The sequence below is a fragment of the Euleptes europaea genome, chromosome 4 (assembly GCF_029931775.1).
Source record: "Euleptes europaea isolate rEulEur1 chromosome 4, rEulEur1.hap1, whole genome shotgun sequence".
NCBI classification, from domain to species: domain Eukaryota; kingdom Metazoa; phylum Chordata; class Lepidosauria; order Squamata; family Sphaerodactylidae; genus Euleptes; species Euleptes europaea.
The window spans coordinates 48,126,366-48,148,502 of NC_079315.1; the positions used below are offsets into that span (position 1 = coordinate 48,126,366).

General features: G+C 40.5%; 1 protein-coding gene across 2 annotated transcripts in view; it reads right to left on the reverse strand.

Moving 5' to 3' along the window:
* The window catches only part of DOCK8 (dedicator of cytokinesis 8), a 154,827-nt gene that overhangs the window by 18,223 nt on the left and 114,467 nt on the right, over positions 1-22,137 (reverse strand). For both annotated transcript variants that reach the window (XM_056847983.1, XM_056847982.1), the window contains exons 35-38: positions 16,783-16,935; positions 15,888-16,046; positions 13,908-14,008; positions 11,975-12,167 (exon numbers count right to left, since the gene is read on the reverse strand). In XM_056847983.1, coding sequence (XP_056703961.1) covers positions 11,975-12,167; positions 13,908-14,008; positions 15,888-16,046; positions 16,783-16,935 — 606 coding nt within the window. The remainder of the gene's footprint in view (positions 1-11,974; positions 12,168-13,907; positions 14,009-15,887; positions 16,047-16,782; positions 16,936-22,137) is intronic.

Sequence of the window (22,137 nt, forward strand, 5' to 3'; positions counted from 1 at the left end):
ATACTGAAAGCGCAATCATTCCTATGAGAAGGAAAAATGGGAGGAGCCTAAAGAGGCCATGGTTTTTAAAGATTTGAGAAATAAAAAAGACTCATTTAGGAAGTGGAAGGAGGGCCTTATAACCAAAGATGAATATAAACAAATAACTAGTGCTTGTAGGTAGAAAGGAAAGCTAAAGCTCACTATGAGCTTAGGCTAGTGGGAGATGCTAAACACAACAAAAAAAGGTTCTTTTCCTATGTACAGAGTAAGAATAAGAGCAAAGACAAGCCCACTGTTGGGACCAGAAAGTGAAATTGTAACAGGAGATGAAGAGAGGGTGGAACTGCTCAATTCCTACTTTTCCTCAGTCTTTTCTTGTGAGGGAAATGTTGCTCCACATGGCATAAACACAACACATGATGAGGGAAGGGAGTTGCAATCTAGGATTGGCAATGGGGTAGTGCACAAACACCTAGTTTCTTTAATTGAAACAAAGTTCTGGGCCAGATGAATTGCATCCAAGGGTTCTTAAAGAAGTTGCAGGTGTAATTTCTGAGCCTCTTTCCATTATTTTTGAGAATTCTTGGAGAACAGGTGAGGTACCAGAAGACTGGAGGCAGGCAAACGTTTTCCCCATCTTCAAGAAGGGGAAAAAAGGAGGACCCGGGTAACTACCGACCCATCAGCTTGACTTCTATACCGGGAAACGTGGGGTTTTTTAATAATAGATTTTATTTGGGTTTTTTAGAGGATACAAAAGGAAAAAAGGGAACAATGGGGAAAAGAAGAATAATGTCTTGTCGGGTCAGCGACCGGGACATGCCCTCCTACATTAATCCCTGTTCTTAATAATTACACAACTGATGTAGCCATTCTTACATATTAATATTACTCTGCACATTTTTACTGTGTCTAAATAATGTGTTTAGAGATTCTAACATAACAACTTCATTATAACACCTTGTTCAAGTTAAAGTTCTATTCTAAATTAACCGCATATCTGTCATAAAATGATTGCCATCTCTGTTCATGCTCATCCAGTGTCTTCTTCTTCAGTAGATTCAAAAGTCTTGCCATGTCCGCACAATCATACATTTTTTTAATCCACTTGTTCAATGATGGTGTTTTCTTGTCTTTCCAATATTTAGCATAAAGTGTTCTTGCTGCCGTCATCCCATATTGAAATAACTCTTTATCTGTAGATTTTATCGATGGTGGAATCATACCCAGTAAAAAATGTTTAGCATGAAAATCAAAGTTCACTTGGAGGGTTCCTTGTAGTTCGTTCTGTATTTCTTTCCACTATTTTCCTGCTTCTTTACAAGTCCACCATTGGTGGAAATAAGTCCCTTCTGTCTCTGAACATTTTCAACAGTTTGCTTGATTGGATTTGTACATTTTTTGTAGGTCCTTTGGAGCAAAGTGCCACCTATAAAACATCTTGTACTAGTTCTCTCTAACCGCTTGAGAATCTGAGAACTTGATCTCTTGTTGCCACATTTCCCCCATGATTGCACGGGTATCATCTCTCCGAAATTCTGCATCCACTTTACCATACACACTTTAACTTGTTCCGGAGCTGTTTCTTCCGCTAGTAATATTTTGTAGATTTTTGAGAGTAGATGATCTTGAGAACTTTTTATTATACATTCAAATTCAGTCAATTTTCTCCCTTTTCCTTTTCTCAAATAGTCAGTTCTCAATGCATGAGCAATTTGTAAGTACCGAAACCATGATATCTTAATTTTTTCTTCGGTTAACTCTTGTAAAGTTTTCATGTTGCCTTGCTTGTTAATAAGGTCTTTATATGTTAAAAAGTCATTTTTAGATCTGGTTTCCCAGTTCCAATATGCTTTGGTCAGGGACATGAACTCAGGTGTTATTGGGCTTATAATACTTCTAAGGTTGTGCCAAACCTTTAATAATTGAAAGGATAAATTCTCTTGGTTGATTTCTCTTGGTATTGAAATTTGTTTATCTGGTCAAAGCCAGTGATGAAATCCATGGTTCAAGCTTGTTTTCTTGAGTCTTACTTTGCGGTCTTCTGGGTTGTATATCCATTCTGTTATCACCACTAATGCAGCTGTTTGGTAATATAGTTTTAAGTTGTGTACTGCTTGTCCTCCTCTTTTTTTCTCATCCTGCAGTACTGCAAATCTTACTCTTCATCCTTTCTGTCATTATCGATGCAAATAATTTGTAATCCACATTTAATAAAGAGATTGGTCTGTAGACGCTTGGAGATTGACAGTCCCTTTGGTCTTTAGGAATTAGAAAGATATGAGCCTCTTTCCATGAATTAGGTATTTTATTTTCTTGTAGAACACCATTGAAAATCTTTTGCAAATGCAGAGTTAAAATATGTTCCATCAATTTATAGTAATTGGCTGAAATTCCATCTGGGCCTGGTGCTTTGTCTGACTTCAACTTTCTGATTACGTCTGATATCTCTTGAGTGGTAACCTTCTGATTCAATAAATCTCGATCTTCTGAAAACTTGTTCAGATCTGCTGATAGAATGTACTGGTCTAACCCAGCTTGATCAGTGTCATTGTTCTGGTATAATTTTGAATAATAGTCCATAAAAATCTCTTGAATGTCTTCCTCTTTATTCGTCATTTGGCCATTTATCTGAACTGCCAAGATCCTTCTTTTCTCAGATTCTTTCTTTAACATATTAGATAATCATTTTCCAGGGTTGTTCGATTGCTCAAAATAGTTTTGTTTTACAAATTTTAGTTTTTTGTGCATTTCTTCAGCTTCTAATCCATTAATTTTATGCTTTAACTCTTGTATTTTTGCCAAGACTTGTTTTTGGCCACATTTCTTTTGTTCTAGTTGTCATAGTTGAGAGTAAAGTTGTTCCAATTGTTGTTTTTGCTCTTTTTTATTTTAGATGTTATGGCAGTCAGTCTTCCTCTCACATATGCCTTACTTGCATCCCATACTGAGCTTTGTTCCACATCTGGAGTTTCATTCAGAATAAAAAAGTTTTTCATTTCTTCTTGACACTGCTTGGTTATGTCTTTCCTCATCAGTATATTATCATTCATACGCCATCTTCTTAATCCTTTTCTATCTCCCCAAAACTAGTTTTAGAGGATTGTGGTCTGCATACATTGAAGGTAAAATAAATGCCTCTTCAATGTAATTCAATAAGGTATTAGATATGTGCCAAATCAATTCTGGAATAGGAATTGTGTCTACTGGAAAAATAAGTATAATCCCTGTCCTTTGGATGTTTGAATTGCCATGCGTCAGAGATACTCCAGTCTTCCATGAATTGCAAAACAGATTTCGGCAACTTGCTTCCTTTAAAAGTTGACTTGTGTATCTTAGGGTCCAAGACTGGGAAACGTTTTTGAACAAATCATCAGTCAGTCCTTCAGCATTTAGAAAGGATGGATCTGATTACTAAGAGTCAGCATGGGTTTTTCAAGAAAAAGTCATGTCAGACTAATTTTATTGTCTTTTTTGAGAAAGTTACTACCTTGCTGGATAGGGGAATGCAGTAGACATAGTTTGTCTAGATTTCAGTAAGGCTTTTGATAAGGTTCCACATAATATTCTTGTTGACAAATTGGGAAAATGTGATTTAGATCCTGTTACTGTTAGGTGAATCTGTAATTGGTTGACAGATCGCATCGAAAGAGTGCTTGTTAATGGTTTCTCATCCACTTGGAGAGGAGTGACTAGTGGAGTGCCTCAGGGATCTGTCCTGGGCCCTGTGTTGTTCAATAACTTTATAAATTATTTGGATGAAGTAATAGAAGGGATGCTTATTAAATTTGCAGATGATACTAAATTGGGAGGGGTAGCAAATACGGTAGAAGATAGAGCCAAGATACAGGATGATCTTGACAGGCTGGAGAATTGGGCTAAAAACAATAAAATGCATTTCAACAGAGATAAATGTGAAGTTCTGCATTTAGGTAGGAAAAATCAAATGCATAATTATAGGATGGGGGAGGCTTGTCTTAGCAGTACCGTGTGTGCAAAGGATCTTGGGGTCTTAGTAAACCAAACATTGAACATGAGTCAGCAGTGTGATGCGATAGCTAAAAAGGCAAATGCGATCTTGGGCTGCATCAACAGAAGTATAGTGTCCAGATCACGCGAAGTGATGGTATCGCTTTACTCTGCTCTGGTTAGACCTCACCTAAAGTATTGTGTTCAGTTTTGGGCACTGCAATTTAAGAAGGATGCAGACAAGCTAGAACGTGTCCAGAGGAGGGCAACAAAGATGGTCAGGGGTCTGGAGACCAAGTCCTATGAGGAAAGGTTGAAGGAGCTGGGTATGTTTAGCCTGAAGAGGAGAAGACTAAGAGGGGATATGATAACCATCTTCAAGTACTTGAAGGGTTGTCATATAGAGGATGGTGCTGAGTTGTTTTCTGTTGCCCCAGAAGGTCGGACCAGAACCAATGAGTTGAAATTAAATCAAAAGAGTTTCTGGCTAGACATTAGGAGGAATTTTCTAACATTTAGAGCAGTTCCTCAGTGGAACAGACTTCCTCAGGAGGGGGTGGGCTCTCCTTCCCTGGAGGTTTTTAAGCAGAGGCTAGATGGCCATCTGTCAGCAATGCTGATTCTATGACCTTAGGCAGTTCATGAGAGGGAGGGCATCTTGGCCATCTGCTGGGCATGGAGTAGGGGTCACTGGGTGTGTGTGGGGGAGGTAGTTGTGAATTTCTTGCATTGTGCAGGGGGTTGGACTAGATGACCCTGGTGGTCTTTTCCAACTCTATGATTCTATGAACGTGAGTCCTTGATTTAAATATATGTCGTATTTACCAACCATGATATGTTTTGTAATAAATTTCATCTAAATTCTCACTGAGAATATCTTTGTCCCATAATTATTCTTTGCTCAAAATGTCTTATACTAAAATGTATACAGCTAAATCAGATTATTCTGCTTCATTTGATTGGTCTCATTCATTTTAGCATTCCGGTATCTGCTTTGTGAAGCACACTATGACTTGTGTGATTGTGGAAAATCAAGGAATCAACACATGTCAGCAGATCAGAGAGATACCATGAGCAACAGAGTCAACAAAACTAAGTCAAGAATTAAGATGTTATTTTTCAATTTATTTATTTACTGTTTACAGACCATAACAGATGCAGGCTAGAACATTTATACAACACAATCAACATACATAAAGGATCTAATGGAAAATAGGATGTTACCATAATATTCTCTTTCAAAGTCAGTCAAGAAAATCAATAACCTTTTGCCAGAAATCCAGCTTTCTTTCCCAATCTTATTCTTTTACCATCATTCTCTGCTTGTAGAGAATCACATCTTCTACCATCTGTCATAGAGTTTTTACTAGAGAGTTCAGTTCAGTGAACTTTGTACAATTATTGGCCAAGGTAAAAAACACATAAATATTCTAGTCATTAAATGACCCTCTTTTATTTCCAAGTAGCTAGGCACACAGAACTCTTCACTTCAAGAAGTTACAGTCAAACTTAACAGCCCCTTCACATTCCTGGATAAATAAAACCTAAGAAAAGCTTCCCTCCTTCTCCTCCAATTCAAGCTATGTTTATAGCTTGTGTCTTGCTTTATTTGAAACAATATGTTTACCTTTTTCAGGTTTGTTCTTTAGCCTGTGGTTCATCAATTCTTGTTTCACAAATCAATCCCTAATTCTGGACCAGTATTTTACTGATTTTTTTTTTTTTTAAGTATTCAGGGATCAATTCTGGCAACAAATATCCAGCCCTGTAATCGCACCAAAATAGTAGATGACCTGAGATATAATAGTAACCACTGAAGACATGTTTGTAACTAACTCTAATGTCCTCAGGGGAAAAATATTATCATAATTATTCTTGAGCAAACCTGAGGCCTAAATTCTGTTTTAAAATGTGGTTTCATAAGTAAAGCTAAATTTTTACAGGAATGTAAACATGAATATTTGTGCATTACTCATCTTCTATAAAACCTGTTATTACTTAAGAGTCTGATTTGAAAACATGTACAGGCAACAGTGTTTTGATGTGACAAGCCAGTACAAAATCTGAAATATTCCAAAACAGCTTTAGACATTTGATATGCTTTTTATACAACTGGTAAGAAATAATCTTCTTATAATTTGAAGCATACAAAGATTCATAATACTGACTTGAGGAAGGAGCTGAAGGAAGGAGACTTTCAGGCACATGTTAGACCTAGAGTCATGCCAAACTAATCTCATATCTTTTTTTGATAGAGTGACAAGTATGGTAGGTGAAGGGAATGCTGTAGATGTAGTGTACCTTGATTTCAGTAAAGCCTTTGATAAAGTCCCCCATGATCTTCTTGAAGCAAAGATAGTAAAATGTGGGCTGGACACTGCTACTGTCATGTGGATTGACAATTGGTTGACCAACCGAACCCAAAGGGTGCTCATTAATAGCACAACTTCATCCTGGAGAAGAGTGACCAGTGGAGTGCCACAGGGGTCTGTCCTGGGACTGGTACTATTTAATATTTTTATAAATGACTTGGATGATGGAATAGAGGACATGATAATAAAATTTGCAGATGACACCAAGTTGGGAGGGGTAGTTAATACCCCAGAGGACTGGGTCAGAGTTCAGAATGACTTCGATAGACTAGAGAGCTGGGCCATAAACAATAAAATGGATTTCAATAGGAAGAAGTGTAAGGTACTTCACCTAGGCAGGAACAACATAAGGCACAGGTACAAGATGGGAGATAGTTGGCTTGGCAACAGTACATGTGAAAGGGATCTGGGAGTCTTAGTGGACCACAAACTGAATATGAGTCAACAGTGTGATATGGTGGCTAAGAAGGCCAATGCAATTCTGGGCTGCATCAATAGGAGTATTGTGTCTAGATCAAGGGAAGTAATACTACCACTGTATTCTGTGGTAGTCCCCGTCTTTGGAGGTCTTTAAGCAGAGGTTGGATGGCCATCTGTTGGGAGTGCTTTGATTGTGGGATCCTGCATGGCAGGGGGTTGGACTTGATGGCCCTTGTGGTCTCTTCCAACCTTGTGAGATTTTGTGATTTTTTTGTGATTTTGGGTTGACAGCTCTGGATTGGGAAATTCCTGGGGACTCTGGGGTTGGAACCTGGGGAGCGAGGGGTTTGGTGAGGAAAGAGACCTCAGTAGGTTGCCAGCTTTGGGTTGGGAAATACCTGGAGATTTGGGGGGTAGAGCCTGAGGAGGGCAGGGTTTGGAGAGGGGAGGGACTTCAATGCCACAGAGTCCAATTGCCAAAGTGGCCATTTTCTCCAAGGGAAGAACAGAGTTGCACTTACCTGTAACTGTTGTTCATCAAGTGTCTTCGGGCAGGCACACATGGGACTGCGCAGGCCAGCCACGGAAATCTTTAAAGCTTCTAGAAGCCTCAGCTTTACAAAGTGCTCCCACTCCCACCCGGCCAGTGCTGTGACTTTTCCCGCCCAAACAGTCACGTGATCAGGGGGGAGGGAGCACTCTTCCTTCAGTTCTCTAACCTGCTGCCATGGGGACAACAAGGATAAAAAATATGAAAGTCCCACAGCGGGGTAGGAGGGAGGAATGTGTGCCTGCACAAAGACACTCAATGAACAACAGGTAAGTGCAACTCTGTTTTTCATTGTCGTGTCTTCTGTGCAGTCCCAGATGGGAGAGTAGCAAGCTCGCTTACCAAGGAGGAGGGTGTGGGACCATTCAGTGAAAAATTGACTGAAGTACTGCTTTTCCCACTACAGTCTCCCTGCCAGAGTTGACATCCATCGTGTAGTACTTCACGGATGTCGATGGATTGGACCACGTTGCGCCTTGCAGATATCCTGGATGCTGACCCTCGAAGGAAAAGTGGCAGAAGCAACCTGGGCCCTAGTTGAGTGGGCCTTGATTAGTAAAGGACAGGCGACATTAGCCTTTTGGTAGGACAGTCTGATAGCTGAGACAATCCACCTGGAGACTGACTGAGAGGATGCACCCCTGCCCTTATTAGGGCCTTTAAAGCAAGCAAACAAATTGCCTTGTAACCTAAAATGGATGGCGTGACTTAAGTAAAACAATAGAACTTGGTCGATGAATGCCTGGAAACTTTCCGGTGGAAATGCATATGTGGAGTAATCAATAATGTCCTCAGGAGATGGCAAGGACGTTGTCTCAGATTCCTCGTCAGTATCTCCATGCTCTCTGTCTAAATCAAAAACAGCCACTTCTGGAGACAGAGAAACCCTAGTGGGAAGTGTAGCTTTCTTAGCCTGAGTAGATGACTTGGAAGCATGCTGATGTCAAGGTGGATCCATCGATGCCGAAGCTCTCTGAGTTGGTTCCGAAGGATGACGTCGAGATGAAGAAGGTAAGTTCCTTGATGTCGACCGGTGATGATGGCAACAATCGCAGGTAGGATAATAATAATAATGCCCATAGTCTCTTTCTCTAGGACTATACACATGGTGTCCAGCATAATGAGAGCCATGGTAATCTTGAGGAGATAATGGCACCCCGACTGCATGATCTCTTGGAGACTGTGAATAAGACCTTCTCCACGACAGTGAGGGCATTCTCAGCTTCGGAGAGGCCATCGGCATCAAGGATCACTGCCGAGATGGAAGCAGCTCATGATGTCAGGAAGCATGGTGCCACGGTGAAATATCCCTCCCCGGGGATCAACTTCAGCAGGGCAAAGGATCCCTGCAAGGGGGTGAAGAAGGATGCCAAGACAAGGTCAACTCTTGGTGAAGGTAAGTTGCTCTGCGTCAAGGTGAAACTTGGGGATCGACTTCGATGGGGCGAAGGATCCCTGTGGGGTGGAGTGGGTCAGTGCATAGGTGAACGACTCCGGCGCAGTAGAACAATGCTGGCGCTGGAACTTGAAGTGGTGCCGAAGGGGAGGTGCAGTGGCGACCTTGTGGTGCAGCAGATACAGCATCACCTCCATTGACGTCATGAGAAGGCGATCGATGTCGAGGAAGTGACTGACGCCGAGACTGATCCGACGCGCCCGACGCTGCTGCTGTGGAAACTACCGATTTCAACTTTTTGGCAGATTTCTTAGTAGGATAATCGTTTGATCTTTTCTTGGCCTTATTAGTGGCAGGAACCGAGGCAGACCTTCCCTCAACAGTAGCGGGGGCCGCAGAAGAAACCGGAACTGAAACTACGGAGGAACGATCCGCCGAAGTTGAGGGGGCAACCTGGGGTCCCAAAGACCTTTTCCAGAGGGCAGCTCTTAATTTAGTAGACCTATTCTGAAGGGACCTGGGTATAGGTTGGCCACAAGATTTACAGGTGGCTGGTATGTGCCCTTCCCCCACACATTGGACACACTCGGAATGGCTGTCTTTTTTTGCCATTTTAGTCTTATATTTAGAGCACTTTTTAAAAAGAGCGCCTGAGCTTTTGTCCTATCTTTCTTTTTAGCAGAATTGGATTCCATGTCTTCTCAGAAACACCAATAGTCACCTCTGAGGTAAAAATTGAAGACAGCTGAAGCACAGAAGTCCTCTCCCCTCGGTGGCAGAAAGAGAACTGAGGGAAGAGCGCTCCCTCCCCCCTTGTTCACGTGACTGGGCAGGAAAAATCATAGCGCTGGCCAGGTGGGAGGGGGAGCACTCTGTAGAGCTGAGGCTTCTAGAAACTTTAAAGATCTCAGTGGCTGGCCTGCGCCTGTGCAGTCCCATGTGGGACTGCACAGAAGACACAACAGTGAACTGATCTCTGTCGCCTGGAGATCAGTTGTAATAGCAGGAGATCTCCAGCCACCACCACAGAAGGTGGGAACTTACATGGCTGGATAGTCCTCCACACACACAAAAAGCTTGCACATAGGTTCTGGTCTAGTCTTCTCCCTGACATCTAGTTTTTTCAGTATCATATGCAATGCATGTTTTGTATGAAGGAGCAATAATTGGTTGTTTATGCATGGGAGTTTTACCTGAGGCTTGTTGCTCTCTGAACCCACACTTTCCTTGTGGGAATCTATGCACCAGCAGTCTCCAAGCTCAAATAAAGTCCCTGCCCCATTAAAAGCTGTTTTGTAATTGGCTTACTTTGTAGAGTTTACTGTGAGAGAAAATCCCCCCCAAAAAACCCAACTGTTGCATAAAAATGAATTTTAAGAACAAAAAATGGAGCAATCTGAAAGGGGGGGGGGGAGAAATCCAACCCTTGTTTTTAAAAAGCCTTTCTTCTGCTCAGAAAGAGCTCCGAGGAAGCAGGAAGCATTTGAATTCCTGCCTCTTTACACCCTGCTTTGTAATCGGCTGAGAGGAACCAAGCTTGTATGTCCCTCGCTTTGCCTTATGCACTGGGATTTCACCCGGGCTGAGCTCAGGGGAGAGGGAAGAATTGGGTTAACAGAGGAATGGGAAGTCCCAGGATTTGTGAGGGCTGGCAGCTTTTTTCTCATAACCTGAACTGGTCTATCCATAGGGAACATTCCCTTGTCTCAACCAAGAGCAAGTTGTCAGCTATTACTCGATTTTTCTATCAAAAAGGAAACCAATTTGTACCAGCAACTATAAGAATTTTCCAGGCCACAATAACTCCACACTTATTATATGGTATCCCTGTGTGGATCCAAGCTTTCAACAACGAGGTGGAATGGACAAATTTGACTTTTCTGCGGAGCATACTGGGTATATCCAACTCAGTTGGGTATCTTACACTTTGCGCAGAGTTGGGCCTTCACCTTATTGAATCCAGAGCCTGGATCTCTACCATTAAGTTCTCGCTGCACCTACATTTTCGTGCTCCCCTAAACAGCCTCATAGGTGGTTTGGTTGCATACCCTTATGTATCCAAATGGTCCCAATTTATAGAAGGGAAAACCAGCTCTTTTGGTATTGATATAGAGGCACTGGTAAATTCCGGGGCAGCCTATATCCTTCGGCTGATTACAGGGAGAATTTAGGACATGGAATTGCAGAAAATAAATGTCGGAGCGAATAAGATCTGCTCACCTACCTTTTTTGGCCTTTCCTTTCCTAAAAGAACAATGGCTGAATATTTCTCCAATTTAGTCCATCCCTCCCAGCGCAGAGCCTTTATGTTGGCCAGATTAAATATATTTTCAGCAGCTATAGTTTCTGGTAGATATAGGGGTATTCCTCGGAACAAAAAACTATGCAGCTGTCAGTTGAGAGAACCAGAATCAGTAGAGCATATTCTCTTATATTGTCCCTTGTACTATAAACAACATCTAGAACTAATTAAGCATCACCTCATGTCCTTAAAAGATTTCGCATATGATGGCATCAAACTTTTATTAGCAGATAGGACACCTGCTGTTTCCTAACATGTGGCAGAGTTTCTGGCAATTGTTGTTAAAATAAAAATAAGAGGGTAAGGAAATAAATAAAACCAATTGAGGCAATCTACAGACACTGGGAAATAATACATAAATGGGTACCGGTATTCGCTTTGCTGTGCGATAGGTCCTGGTTCTCATTTGTTGTGTTGGAGAACGTATTATTACAGCATTTAAAACTTAGAGTTCTAAATTGATGGTTAAGTTTTGGTTATATCGTTGTATAGGAGACTTTGAGCAAGTATGGAGTTTTATGTAATTCTGTTACTATTATTACTATTACTATTATTACTATTATCATGCCAATAAAGGTGACTAAAACTGAATTGGGTTAACAGAGGAACGGGAAGTCCCGGGATTTGTGAGGGCTGGCAGCGAGGTCATCTCTAATGGAGGGAAAACTCATGCATAGCTCCAAGGAACAACAGAGACAGACCAGGGGCAAACATGAGTGAAATTACCCATGCATAAATGACCATTGAGTCTCCACCTGCAGCCTGTAGTACTGCATGCCAGGTACAGGTTTACCACCTTAGCGAGAATAAGGCCTCTGTCTCTTTTCCTTTACTACTCCATTTTTCTGCTCCTGTTGTTGAGTGTTAAGTTCCATCAGCCTAGCCAAGCTTCAGTGACTTTGCCCAGTACCTGTGGGATGAAAATGGCCCAAAAATGACATTACCACAAGGACTCCACATATAGTACAGAAATCCACTCTTACCTGAAAGCTGACGCTGCCCACTGGCAGGTAACTGTGATCCTCCAGCATGCTCAGATATTCTGCAACTAATGCAGCAGCATGAACTAGACACATAGCAGCCTCTGTATAACACTTTTTCTTGGCATGCTTTTCTGCCATGTTCTGGAGCCAGGTCAACCTTAAGTCTGGTGATGTTTGATATCCTTTGGCAATTCTAACAATGGAACATGATAAAATGTATATTAAATTTGCTTTGGGCAGAGAGACTATGCCCCTGCAAATCTGGGGATTTAGAAACCACTGCACATGTTCTCCTGAATTGTAACTATTACACTATACCCCGTTGTAAGTTTATTGAGCCCCTCATACTGAGAATGGGACTTGACAGGGAAAGAGAAAAGATAGAAAAGCTCCTACAAGGAGATAATCCCTCAATCACCTCTCAGGTAGCAAAATTTTGTACGGCTGCAATGAACATTCGTTGTCACAGAGTAATCTCTTAGTCCAAATGGCAGATGTAACTCGGATGTTATTTATTTATTTTTAAAAAAAAATTTAAGTGACTTAAGACTCGGACTGTAAATCTTTGTCGGTAAGACAATTTTAGTCCATGTATCTTGTTTTATCTGGCCAAGGGTCGCAAATAAACTAACTATCTATGTGCTTTAGGCTAAAGAAAAAGCTCTTCTTCCATAGTTTTGTCACAAGAATTTGCCATCATTGAATTCTTACAGAGAAATTGTGGATTTGGGGGTGGCAGATGTCTGACAAAACAAATATTCTCTAAACACGTGTAAAACATCTTGGTGCACAAGATTGTTTAACTGCATTCAAATGTAGCTATCTAAAAGCTGTCTTTTAGCCCCTTCTGGCCAACACTGGATTTTGAAAAGTATTCTGAAAACCTTTTCAGAGCAGTTAAGACTTTTGTTTCCTCACTATTATTATTTTTTTTGCCATCAAGTCACATCTGAATAATGGCAACCCCATAGGGTTTTCAAGGCAAGATACATTAGGAGGTGGTTTGCATTGCCTGCCTTCGCAACACAACCCTGATATTCCTTAGAGGTCTCCCATGCAAATACTAGCCAGGGTCAGGGCTAAGTGTGTGTGACCGAACCAAGGTCACCCAGCAAGCTTCCACGGCGTGAGTGGGGATCTGAGCCTAGGTTTCCCAGGTCCTAGTACAACATTTTAGCCACTACACATTCTTTGAGTTCGAACAGTGATCCTACAGAAACTACAGAAATTGCTCAGAGTAAATAATCAATTCAAAGCAACAGCACTAATTAACATTATTCTTTGCTACTCATTGTCAGGATGGATCACCACTGACTCCCACCCAATCACATATGAGAAGGCTCATTTGGCAATTGAAGGCTTGTCTGCTAGTGAGAAAATCAATTCAGTAATAAGAGAGCAAGCCTCAGGTCTCCCTTTACATCAGGGATCACATAATATCACAGCCACACTGTACTGTATCTATATTCAGAGTTTCTCTGACCCTAGGATTCTGTATCCTAATTGAAAGTGGGGCAGGGAACGGGGAGAGCTCATTAAGTCAAGGAGATCCCTAGGTACAGATAAATGTGGTAAAGAAGTGTGCACATAAAAGCTTGAGATTCACTGTTAGCATCCAAACTTTCTTACTAGCTATACCACAGATGTAAACTAATTCCGTGGGAACCACAGTTCTATGAGAGACTAGGCATCACTAATCAAGCATTTTCATGGCACACTCAGATCACAAATTCCAGGATTCTTTGTTGAAAACCATAATATATAAACTATAATTAATATTTAATTATTTGATTAATATTAAAAAAATTGTGGTTTATAGCATCCCCTGCAGGATACTTGTCACACAGAAAACATTTTGTTTAAAACAGATTTAAACCTCAGTGTCCCAGCGCTTTCAGTCTAAGTTATCAAGAGAAATATTAGAGATTCCCACCTGTACATAAGATCCATGAGCATCTCTGGATCTTCCTGGAACTCTCGCATTTTCACGGTGTCAGACAATATGCTGTTCAAATTACACAGTAGTTCCTCCACCTAAATAAAAATCATTTTTTAAAAATCCAACTTTTCCATGTGTACTGTTCTTCCATCAATTTAAAATGAACAGAAAACTGCTGAAGGACAACAAAAAGTGATCTAAATTGTTACAGAAGAGACTCAACAGTCCTATTCAAGACAGAATGCTGTTTACACATTATGTTTGTTAGAGAATTGTGCCTGCAGTTGCTTGATATACATGTTTCTCAGTTTACAGATGTGGCTGTACTGCAAAATGGTTTCTAGAGAGTTTGTCATAATTAGAAATATTTTGAAGGGATGATTATGTAATGCAGTACTGACTGAGATGCTGCGTGGGAAATGGACATAATTATTACCATTGAGGTTCCAAGGCTGGATTGTTCATCATGAATAAGGTGGCTATGGGGAAAGCTGGGCTTTAGTGCCACTTTCTGGCAGAGTTTCAGTGCCAGCAATTCCTCAAATATAGTCAAATTGACAAACTATACAGCAAAGTTGTGTTTTTGCAGTAAGCTGGGGGACAAGATACAATTTTCTCTCTCTCCATGTTTCTTTCTACCTAACAGAAGGGCTAATTTCATCAGAAAGATTATAAGGGGGGAAACCATGATTTCTTCTATGAATGTCCTCACATGGAGCTTGTGGAGAAACAAGTTCTCTAACAAGAAGAACAAATACTGTTTGTACGACTTTCAGAATATATGTTATTGTTATCTTAGTTTATTTTATGTATAGAGGTTCCTGAAGGGGAGAGCAGGAAGGTTTCAAAGTGTTACAACCTATTTTCATAGGTGAAACAAGTTACTGTTGTTAAGGGGAGGTTAAAAGATCCCTAAAGAAGAGCCCCTAAAGTCTGAAATTCCAGAACCAAGCAGGCTTGACGAAGTGTCAGAATTTGAGTGGACAGAACCTTCCTGAGACACTACATAAGGGGCATTTGAAAGAGGCCAGAAGATCTACAGCTGCCTGATGATAAGGGAAGAGTGCCTCAGCAGGACCAGAGGGAAGACGGCAAACAGTGTGTGGCAGTTCTCAACATGAAGCTGCCAGGATATTCCATCAGTAAGCTATGAAGTACTGGCTTGGGTGGAGAAGTAGGAAAATCTGCCCTTTTTATTTTAAAAGGGGGAGTAACTGTTAGAGCCTCATCTTGCCAACAGTCCTTTACTGAGGGAAAGAATGGCATAATTTGATTTGCCACTGTTTAAAAATATTTCTCCCTATTTAAGGCTTAACTGTGCAATCCTGAAGAGGGAACTGGAGTGGCATAGGAGCCAGTATGATCCCTACGCCAGCGTCCATGCCACTTGTGCCATGCAAAGTGGCATGGATGCTGGCACAGGGCAACTTATGCCAGCTCCGGGGAGCTGTGCAGCAGCGTGAGCCTCCAGCACTGGTGCTGCCTCCCTGGTGGCATATTTTTGGTGTGAATGCTCGTGTCAGCATCCGGGGGGGGGGGGATGTTCCCAGGGAAAGCTGCCTTTAGGCAGCTTCCTAACCCCTTTCAGGCTGAAAACACGCAATTTTGCAAGCATTGAGATACACCTGCAAAATTGTACTGCAGCCTCGTGGAACTCTATGGGGAGTTCTACAGGGGTTTCTCCCCCCCCCCCCAAAAAAATACTTTTAAATTCTTTTTTCAGTTTGCTGTGCTGGCTCCAGCTGCCTCCACACACACACCCCTTAGGAATGGGCTGTAAGTCTTTATTTCCAGGGGACCTGACCAACACCCCTGTCAGGCTTGTGAACCTTTGGTGTCTCATCTGGTTGTTACAGACCTTACATGACTTCTTGTAGCATTTTTTGTGAATGTATAATATTTAGGTTTTGTCTGATAAGCTTCTTAAATATATGTGTAAACAGACCCTAAAGCACCAGTAACAAAATGTCTTACCTGTGCAGGGAACAGAGTTGGCTGCATGTCTGCATCTTCCTCCCCATATGCCAAAATGGTTCGCAAAGATTTTCTGAGATACTCCTCATTGAAATCTGATGCTTTACCAACCAGAGAAGCCAGGGACATCGTCACTTGCATTTTCACTCTTGCAAAATTCTTTGATAAAATAGAGAAGGTGATCCTCAGATGATCCAAGTCAATTGCACTGATTTTCCATCATCAGTGGCTTCTGCTTTCATGGGATTCAAACCCTCACGTCTTTCCAACTGCTTTAAGTACAGTTTGTTATAACCACCCATGGAATCCACTGTCTGAAATCCCATACATATTCGGGAGTAAATCCCATTGAAATAAACACAGATAGAAATGGGCTGCACAAAGGTTACCTCCCTTTTGCACATTACAATAACTTGTGCAGTATTACAGGCACTTGAAATCCCAAGTAAGCCAGTTTGAGTTTTCCAAAAAAACAGCAGTATGAATAATGCGTAAACATATACATAATAATTTAAAAATGAATTTATTTTATTTCAGTGTAACATCCTCTCAAATAATCAATCAAACAACCCCGGTTAGAAATGCTGCTACTTTCCTCTCTGTTTATTCTGATTATCAATATCAAATTAATTTCAAATTAAATAACCCTTGATTTTTTGCATACAAAGTAGTTTAAATTAATGTTATGGTTCTATGTAAGGGAATATAGCAAGACCATTTCCAGATTGGGGGGGAAATTGCTGCAATAGTGGAGCAATTACATCAGGCTCAAAGACCTTGAAGAAGAATTGCAGCACTAGCAGTACATCGAATTGTTTGACACGAAAACAAGGAAAGCATAACACACAGGCTGTGTAGCCAAAGTCTGAGACTAGTACCAATGGGGATTTCTTACATTGGTGGAGCTGAAGCTGTATCTCATGAGGAGATAAAGAGTGGCACACGCTTGAATCCGAGTGGTGTCTATGCTGCTACTGCAGTGCTGTAGGACTCTCTGGCAGATATCAGCACACTGCTCTACTTCCTCTTCAAACAGCAAGTCTCCAAACTAAAATAAAACAGAAAAAAGATACTGTACCATGGGCTCTAAAGGGTCAAACAGCACATTATGCTGGCGTTCCAAGATTAGAATTCCAGATACATTGTTTGGCTCTAAAAAGCAGCAACACAGCTCTCAATAAGGATAAAATAATTCTTCTCCCACTACTCATCATCCTTCATCGCTATGAACCTGCGCACCCATTCTGCCCTTTGTTTGCATCTTCTCTTGTTATCTCATTAACACTGCCAGCTCTTTCTGGAGCTCATCTGCAAAATGCCTTGCATGTACCTATGGTATGTGATGAGTGACAGCATCATAAAGTGCAATGTCAAGATATTTGATTTGGCAGACATATTTCAACTGGAGCTGATTGTTTCAAAAAGTAAATCACTTGAATTAGAACAGAGACTATACAGGTTTCCGGGCAGAGACGGAGCCCGCCAGACGCGAGTTCTCTCGCGGCTTCCCAACCGCTTCCGTGGAGACCCTCCCCAGGCTTGGGGGGAGTCAGCCATACAGGAGAGACCCTCCATAAAGCCCCCCCGGTTCACTCCCGGGGGTCCGACTGCCAGCAAAACGCCGTTGTGCGTCTGGTGAAGAAGGAAGCAGCTGGGGGTGAGTCCACTGAGACTATGGCGGCCGCCCGCTCTATCCTTTCCTTCCCCCCCCCACTTCCCTTTTTTTTAAAGAACTCTTCAAAACGATATAAAAACAAACCAAGAACTTAACAATTCAAGAACTCATCTTAACTTATCTAATCCTAAATACCTGCTGAAAGGGGCTGCGTTTGAGCGAAGACAACCGGAGGGGAGAAGAGAGAGGAGAGGAGGGGGGGGGATTCTTCTGCGGCTGTGTGTTCCAGGCTCGAGGCTGCTGTGGCTTCCTTTTGGGTATCCGTGCCAGAAATTAATCGTAGGTCTCTGTGCAGCTGCCCTGGTCCAGTTGGCCCACCTGGGTGCGGGCGGGCGAACGGGGGCAGGGCGGGCTGTAGGAGACCGGGCAGAGAGGCGGCGGTGGAGCAGCGGCGCAGCGGCAGTCCCGGCTGGAGACTCGATTCCTCCCAGCTTTCTTCCCGACCCCCCCTCCAAGAAACACAACGTTCGCTTGGGATTTAGCTCCGCGCCCCCAGGATTATATTTTTTCTTCGTTCTTTTTTTTTATTTCTCGCAGTAAGGCTCCTGATCTGAAGTGAACTCGAAACGGAGCAAAAGGGGGGGGGAAATGGAGCCCGGCTGCTAAAGTTAACTTTCGTTTCTCCCTTTAAAGAACTAAAGAACGCTTTGCTGCCCTCCTGTGGCTGCTGGACCAACTGCAGTTAATTTTCCCCATCTATTTTCATATACACTAGACTGAGATTTTGGTTCTCTCCCTCAATACTATTGATTTTTTCACATGTAATTTATATAACCTTTCTTTTTTAAAAAAAGAAAAAAGAAAACACTGATCAATTTCCCTACTGATATATAACTCAATTAGTTCTATTTTTGTAATCATTTGAACTAATATTGTGGTCTGATCCAGTACATTGAATGAACGGAAAGTAATGAACTGTTAGATTTACATCAGATTTCTAGGTTCTGTGGGGGTGGAAGTGGTCAGATTACCATAATCAGTGTGTGCAATTTGAATTGATAATTTTCAGGTTCTTTTTTTGACTACTATGAGGAAGAGATTTACAAGTTTTGCACACAGACAATCCCAGAAGTTGAAAGGTAAACAACAACAAAAATTTTTAGAAGAATTCGTAGTTTCTGAAGAAGAAGAACAAGAGGTAGACGTTGCAAAATTTAAACCTACACCAGAGAATACTCAAGATAAAAAAAACAAAAGTGTGGTCATGGCAAAAGAAAATCAAGATTTTTTTCTACGTACACAGGAGATGATACTAGATTTGAAAACTTCCTTACAGAAATCAATACAAGATTCAGAACAAAAGGTTCTTCAAAGTATTTCTAAGGTTGAAGAGAAACTTGAACTTAACTCCCAAGAAATTGTCAAAATTAAACAGAAGCAAGACGAAATTGAGACTTCAGTAACACATCATACTACAGAACTTCTGGAACAATCAAAAATAATTCAAGATCTTTCAACTAAATCCGATGCCCATGAGGTGAAGCTCCGAGATAAGAACATCAAATTTCGCGGGATTCCAGAACATTTCGGGAAAGAAACTCTAGAATCCGATATCAGGACACTTCTCCATGATAATTACGAATTTGAAGAAGACGATACTCTCCTGGAATTTTGCTACAGAATAAACTCTTTTTATGCCACCAAATATAAAAAACCAAGAGATATACTGGTGAGATTCGTCCATAAAAGAACTAGAGATCTCTTGTTAAAGACACAAAGAGACGATCCATTAATCTGGGAAGGGAATTCAATACAGATCTTAACCGATCTCCCGAGAAGTGTCCTAACAAAAAGGAAAGAGTACAACGATCTGAAGCAAGAATTGGACAAGTGACAAATTAGGTTTCGTTGGCTTATTCCATACTCACTAGAGATCTCTTTGCCGCAAGGGAAAAGGATAATTCATAATCAACTCCAAGCCAAAGAGTTACTTGAAGAATTCAAAATTCAAGGAGACACAGTTCCAAAAGACTCCGAAGACTTTCCAGGAGAAGGCCCCAGTAAATCTCAACCGATTCCGAAGGGGAAAAAACAACCGCTTGAGAAGCGAGAACTTAGAAAAAACAAGAAGACTTCCGAAGGCGATTAACTAAACCAAGCAGCTGCCTTGTAGAATCGAATCTTAATTTTACCATGAATCATCTGCAGATAACATCACTAAATATTAATGGTCTCAACTCTCCTAACAAAAGAAAAAGAGTTTTTCACAGTTTAAAAAAGCAAAAGAAAGACATCATCTGTCTCCAAGAAACCCATATAAAAAAAAATCATGAAAAAATTCTACACACAAATCATCTTGGAACCCCTTACTTGGCATCGGCGAAGGTTAAGAAGAGAGGCCTTGCAACTTACATCAATGAGAAAGTTTTGACGGTAAAATCCCATATAGCAGACTCGGATGGACGCTATCAGATTTTAATCCTTTTTGGATCTGATGGAATTTGCTTCACAATAGTGCATATCTATGCTCCGAATGCAGCTAAAGAAACTTTCTATGAAACACTGTTTAAGAATCTTACAGAATACCATCAAGGAGAAATTATAATTATAGGAGATTTCAACGCAGTTGTGAATCCCATGATTGATAAGACTCACAGCAGTACATCTGGAAAGTTGCCGAAGAGTGTCTTTAAATTAATGAAAGAATTTGACTTAATTGATATATGGAGAATGAAAAATCCAAAAACAAAAGATTATACTTTCTATTCAAACCGTCATAAATCACACTCAAGAATTGATATGTGTTGGACTTCTAGATCAATGACAACAAATGTGGAGAAGATATATATAGCACCCAGGATATTGTCAGATCACAATCCAATTGAATTGACTGTAATAAGAGGCAAAACAGGGATCAGAAGATGGCGGATGAATGATCAATTACTTCAGAACAAGCAAATACTTGAACAATGTAAACATGACTTGAAAGAGTTTTTTATTTTAAACAAAACAGAAGATATGTCCGATCTTGTTATATGGGACGCTAGCAAAGCTTTTGTAAGAGGGAAAATGATCGCCCTGAATTCCAAAAAAAAAAAAAAGAGAGACAGAAGAAATTCAAAGAATTACAAGATCAATTAAGAAAATTGGAAAAGAAAATCCAGATTAAGCCAGATAAAACCATTCTACATGATATCAAGATGACCAAGCACCAAATAGAGTTGATAGAAACAGAAGAAATCAGAACAAAAATTAAATATGCCAAGCAGAGGTTTTTTGAAAGAGCAAATAAGCCAGGTCGTTTCTTAGCCAATCAACTTCGACAACAAGAGAAGAAACGGAAGATAATTGGTGCCAAAGCTGATGGGAAAATTTATAACAAACAAGAAGAAATCGAAAAAATATTTTTGGAATACTACAAGCAACTTTATTTGAAGGATGACTTGCGAGAACAAGGACTTTCAACTTATTTAGTTGACGCACAACTATCTAAACTCTCACCAGATGAACAAGAGACACTCAATCAGAAGATAACAACCCAAGAAATTGTAGATGCTATCAATAATTTAAAATCAGACAAGGCACCTGGACCAGATGGTTTAATACCTCAATACTATAAATTGCTAGAACATCAATTAACCCCAGTTTTACTTTCTCTCTACAACGAAGTAATAGAACACGGTAAGATTCCTCCATCATGGCAAGAAGCTCACATTTCACTAATCCCAAAAGAAGCTGCAGACCAATACCTTCCCCAAGCTTACAGACCAATATCATTATTGAATATTGATTACAAAATTTTTGTTTCTATAATTACTAAAAGATTTCAAAAATACATCGGAAATTTGGTACATCCAGATCAAACAGGTTTCATTCCTAAAAGACTCATGAAAGACAATGTGAGACTGGTTCTCAGTGCAATAAAATATGCAAAGTCAAAATCATTAAAAACAGCAATGATATTTTTAGATGCTGAAAAAGCTTTTGACAATGTTTCTTGGCATTTTATTAGTCAAACACTACAACAAATGGATTGTGGAGAAACTCTACTTAAAGTCTTTAATACGATATATTCGGTGCAAAGAGCTCGCCTCTTGATTAACGGTCAGCTGTCTACAGAACTGAACATTACAAAAGGTACTAGACAAGGTTGTCCTTTTTCTCCATTTTTATTCGACTTATCAATGGAGGTCTTCTCAAATTACATAAGAAATGATCCAAAAATCAAGGGTTTAACAATAGGAAATGAAGAACATAAAATTAAAAGTTATGCAGACGACGTTGTCTTAATTTGTCAAAATCCTGAGCAAACACTCCCATACGTTTACAATCATCTTACCGAATATGCAAAATACTCTGGGTATAAACTTAACAAAACAAAGACGAAAATACTGACTTTTAATTTAACAGCAGAAGAAGACAAGCTTATAGAAGACATTACAGGATGCCGAATTACCAAAGAATCAGTGAAATATTTGGGAGTCAACATATCCTCACAAAACAACACTCTCTTAAGGTTAAACTACTTGAAAATCTGGGGAGAAATAGAAAAAGATCTGAGTTTATGGTCAAAGATGAACATTTCATGGTTAGGAAGGATATCGACGATAAAGATGAACGTTCTTCCTAGACTAA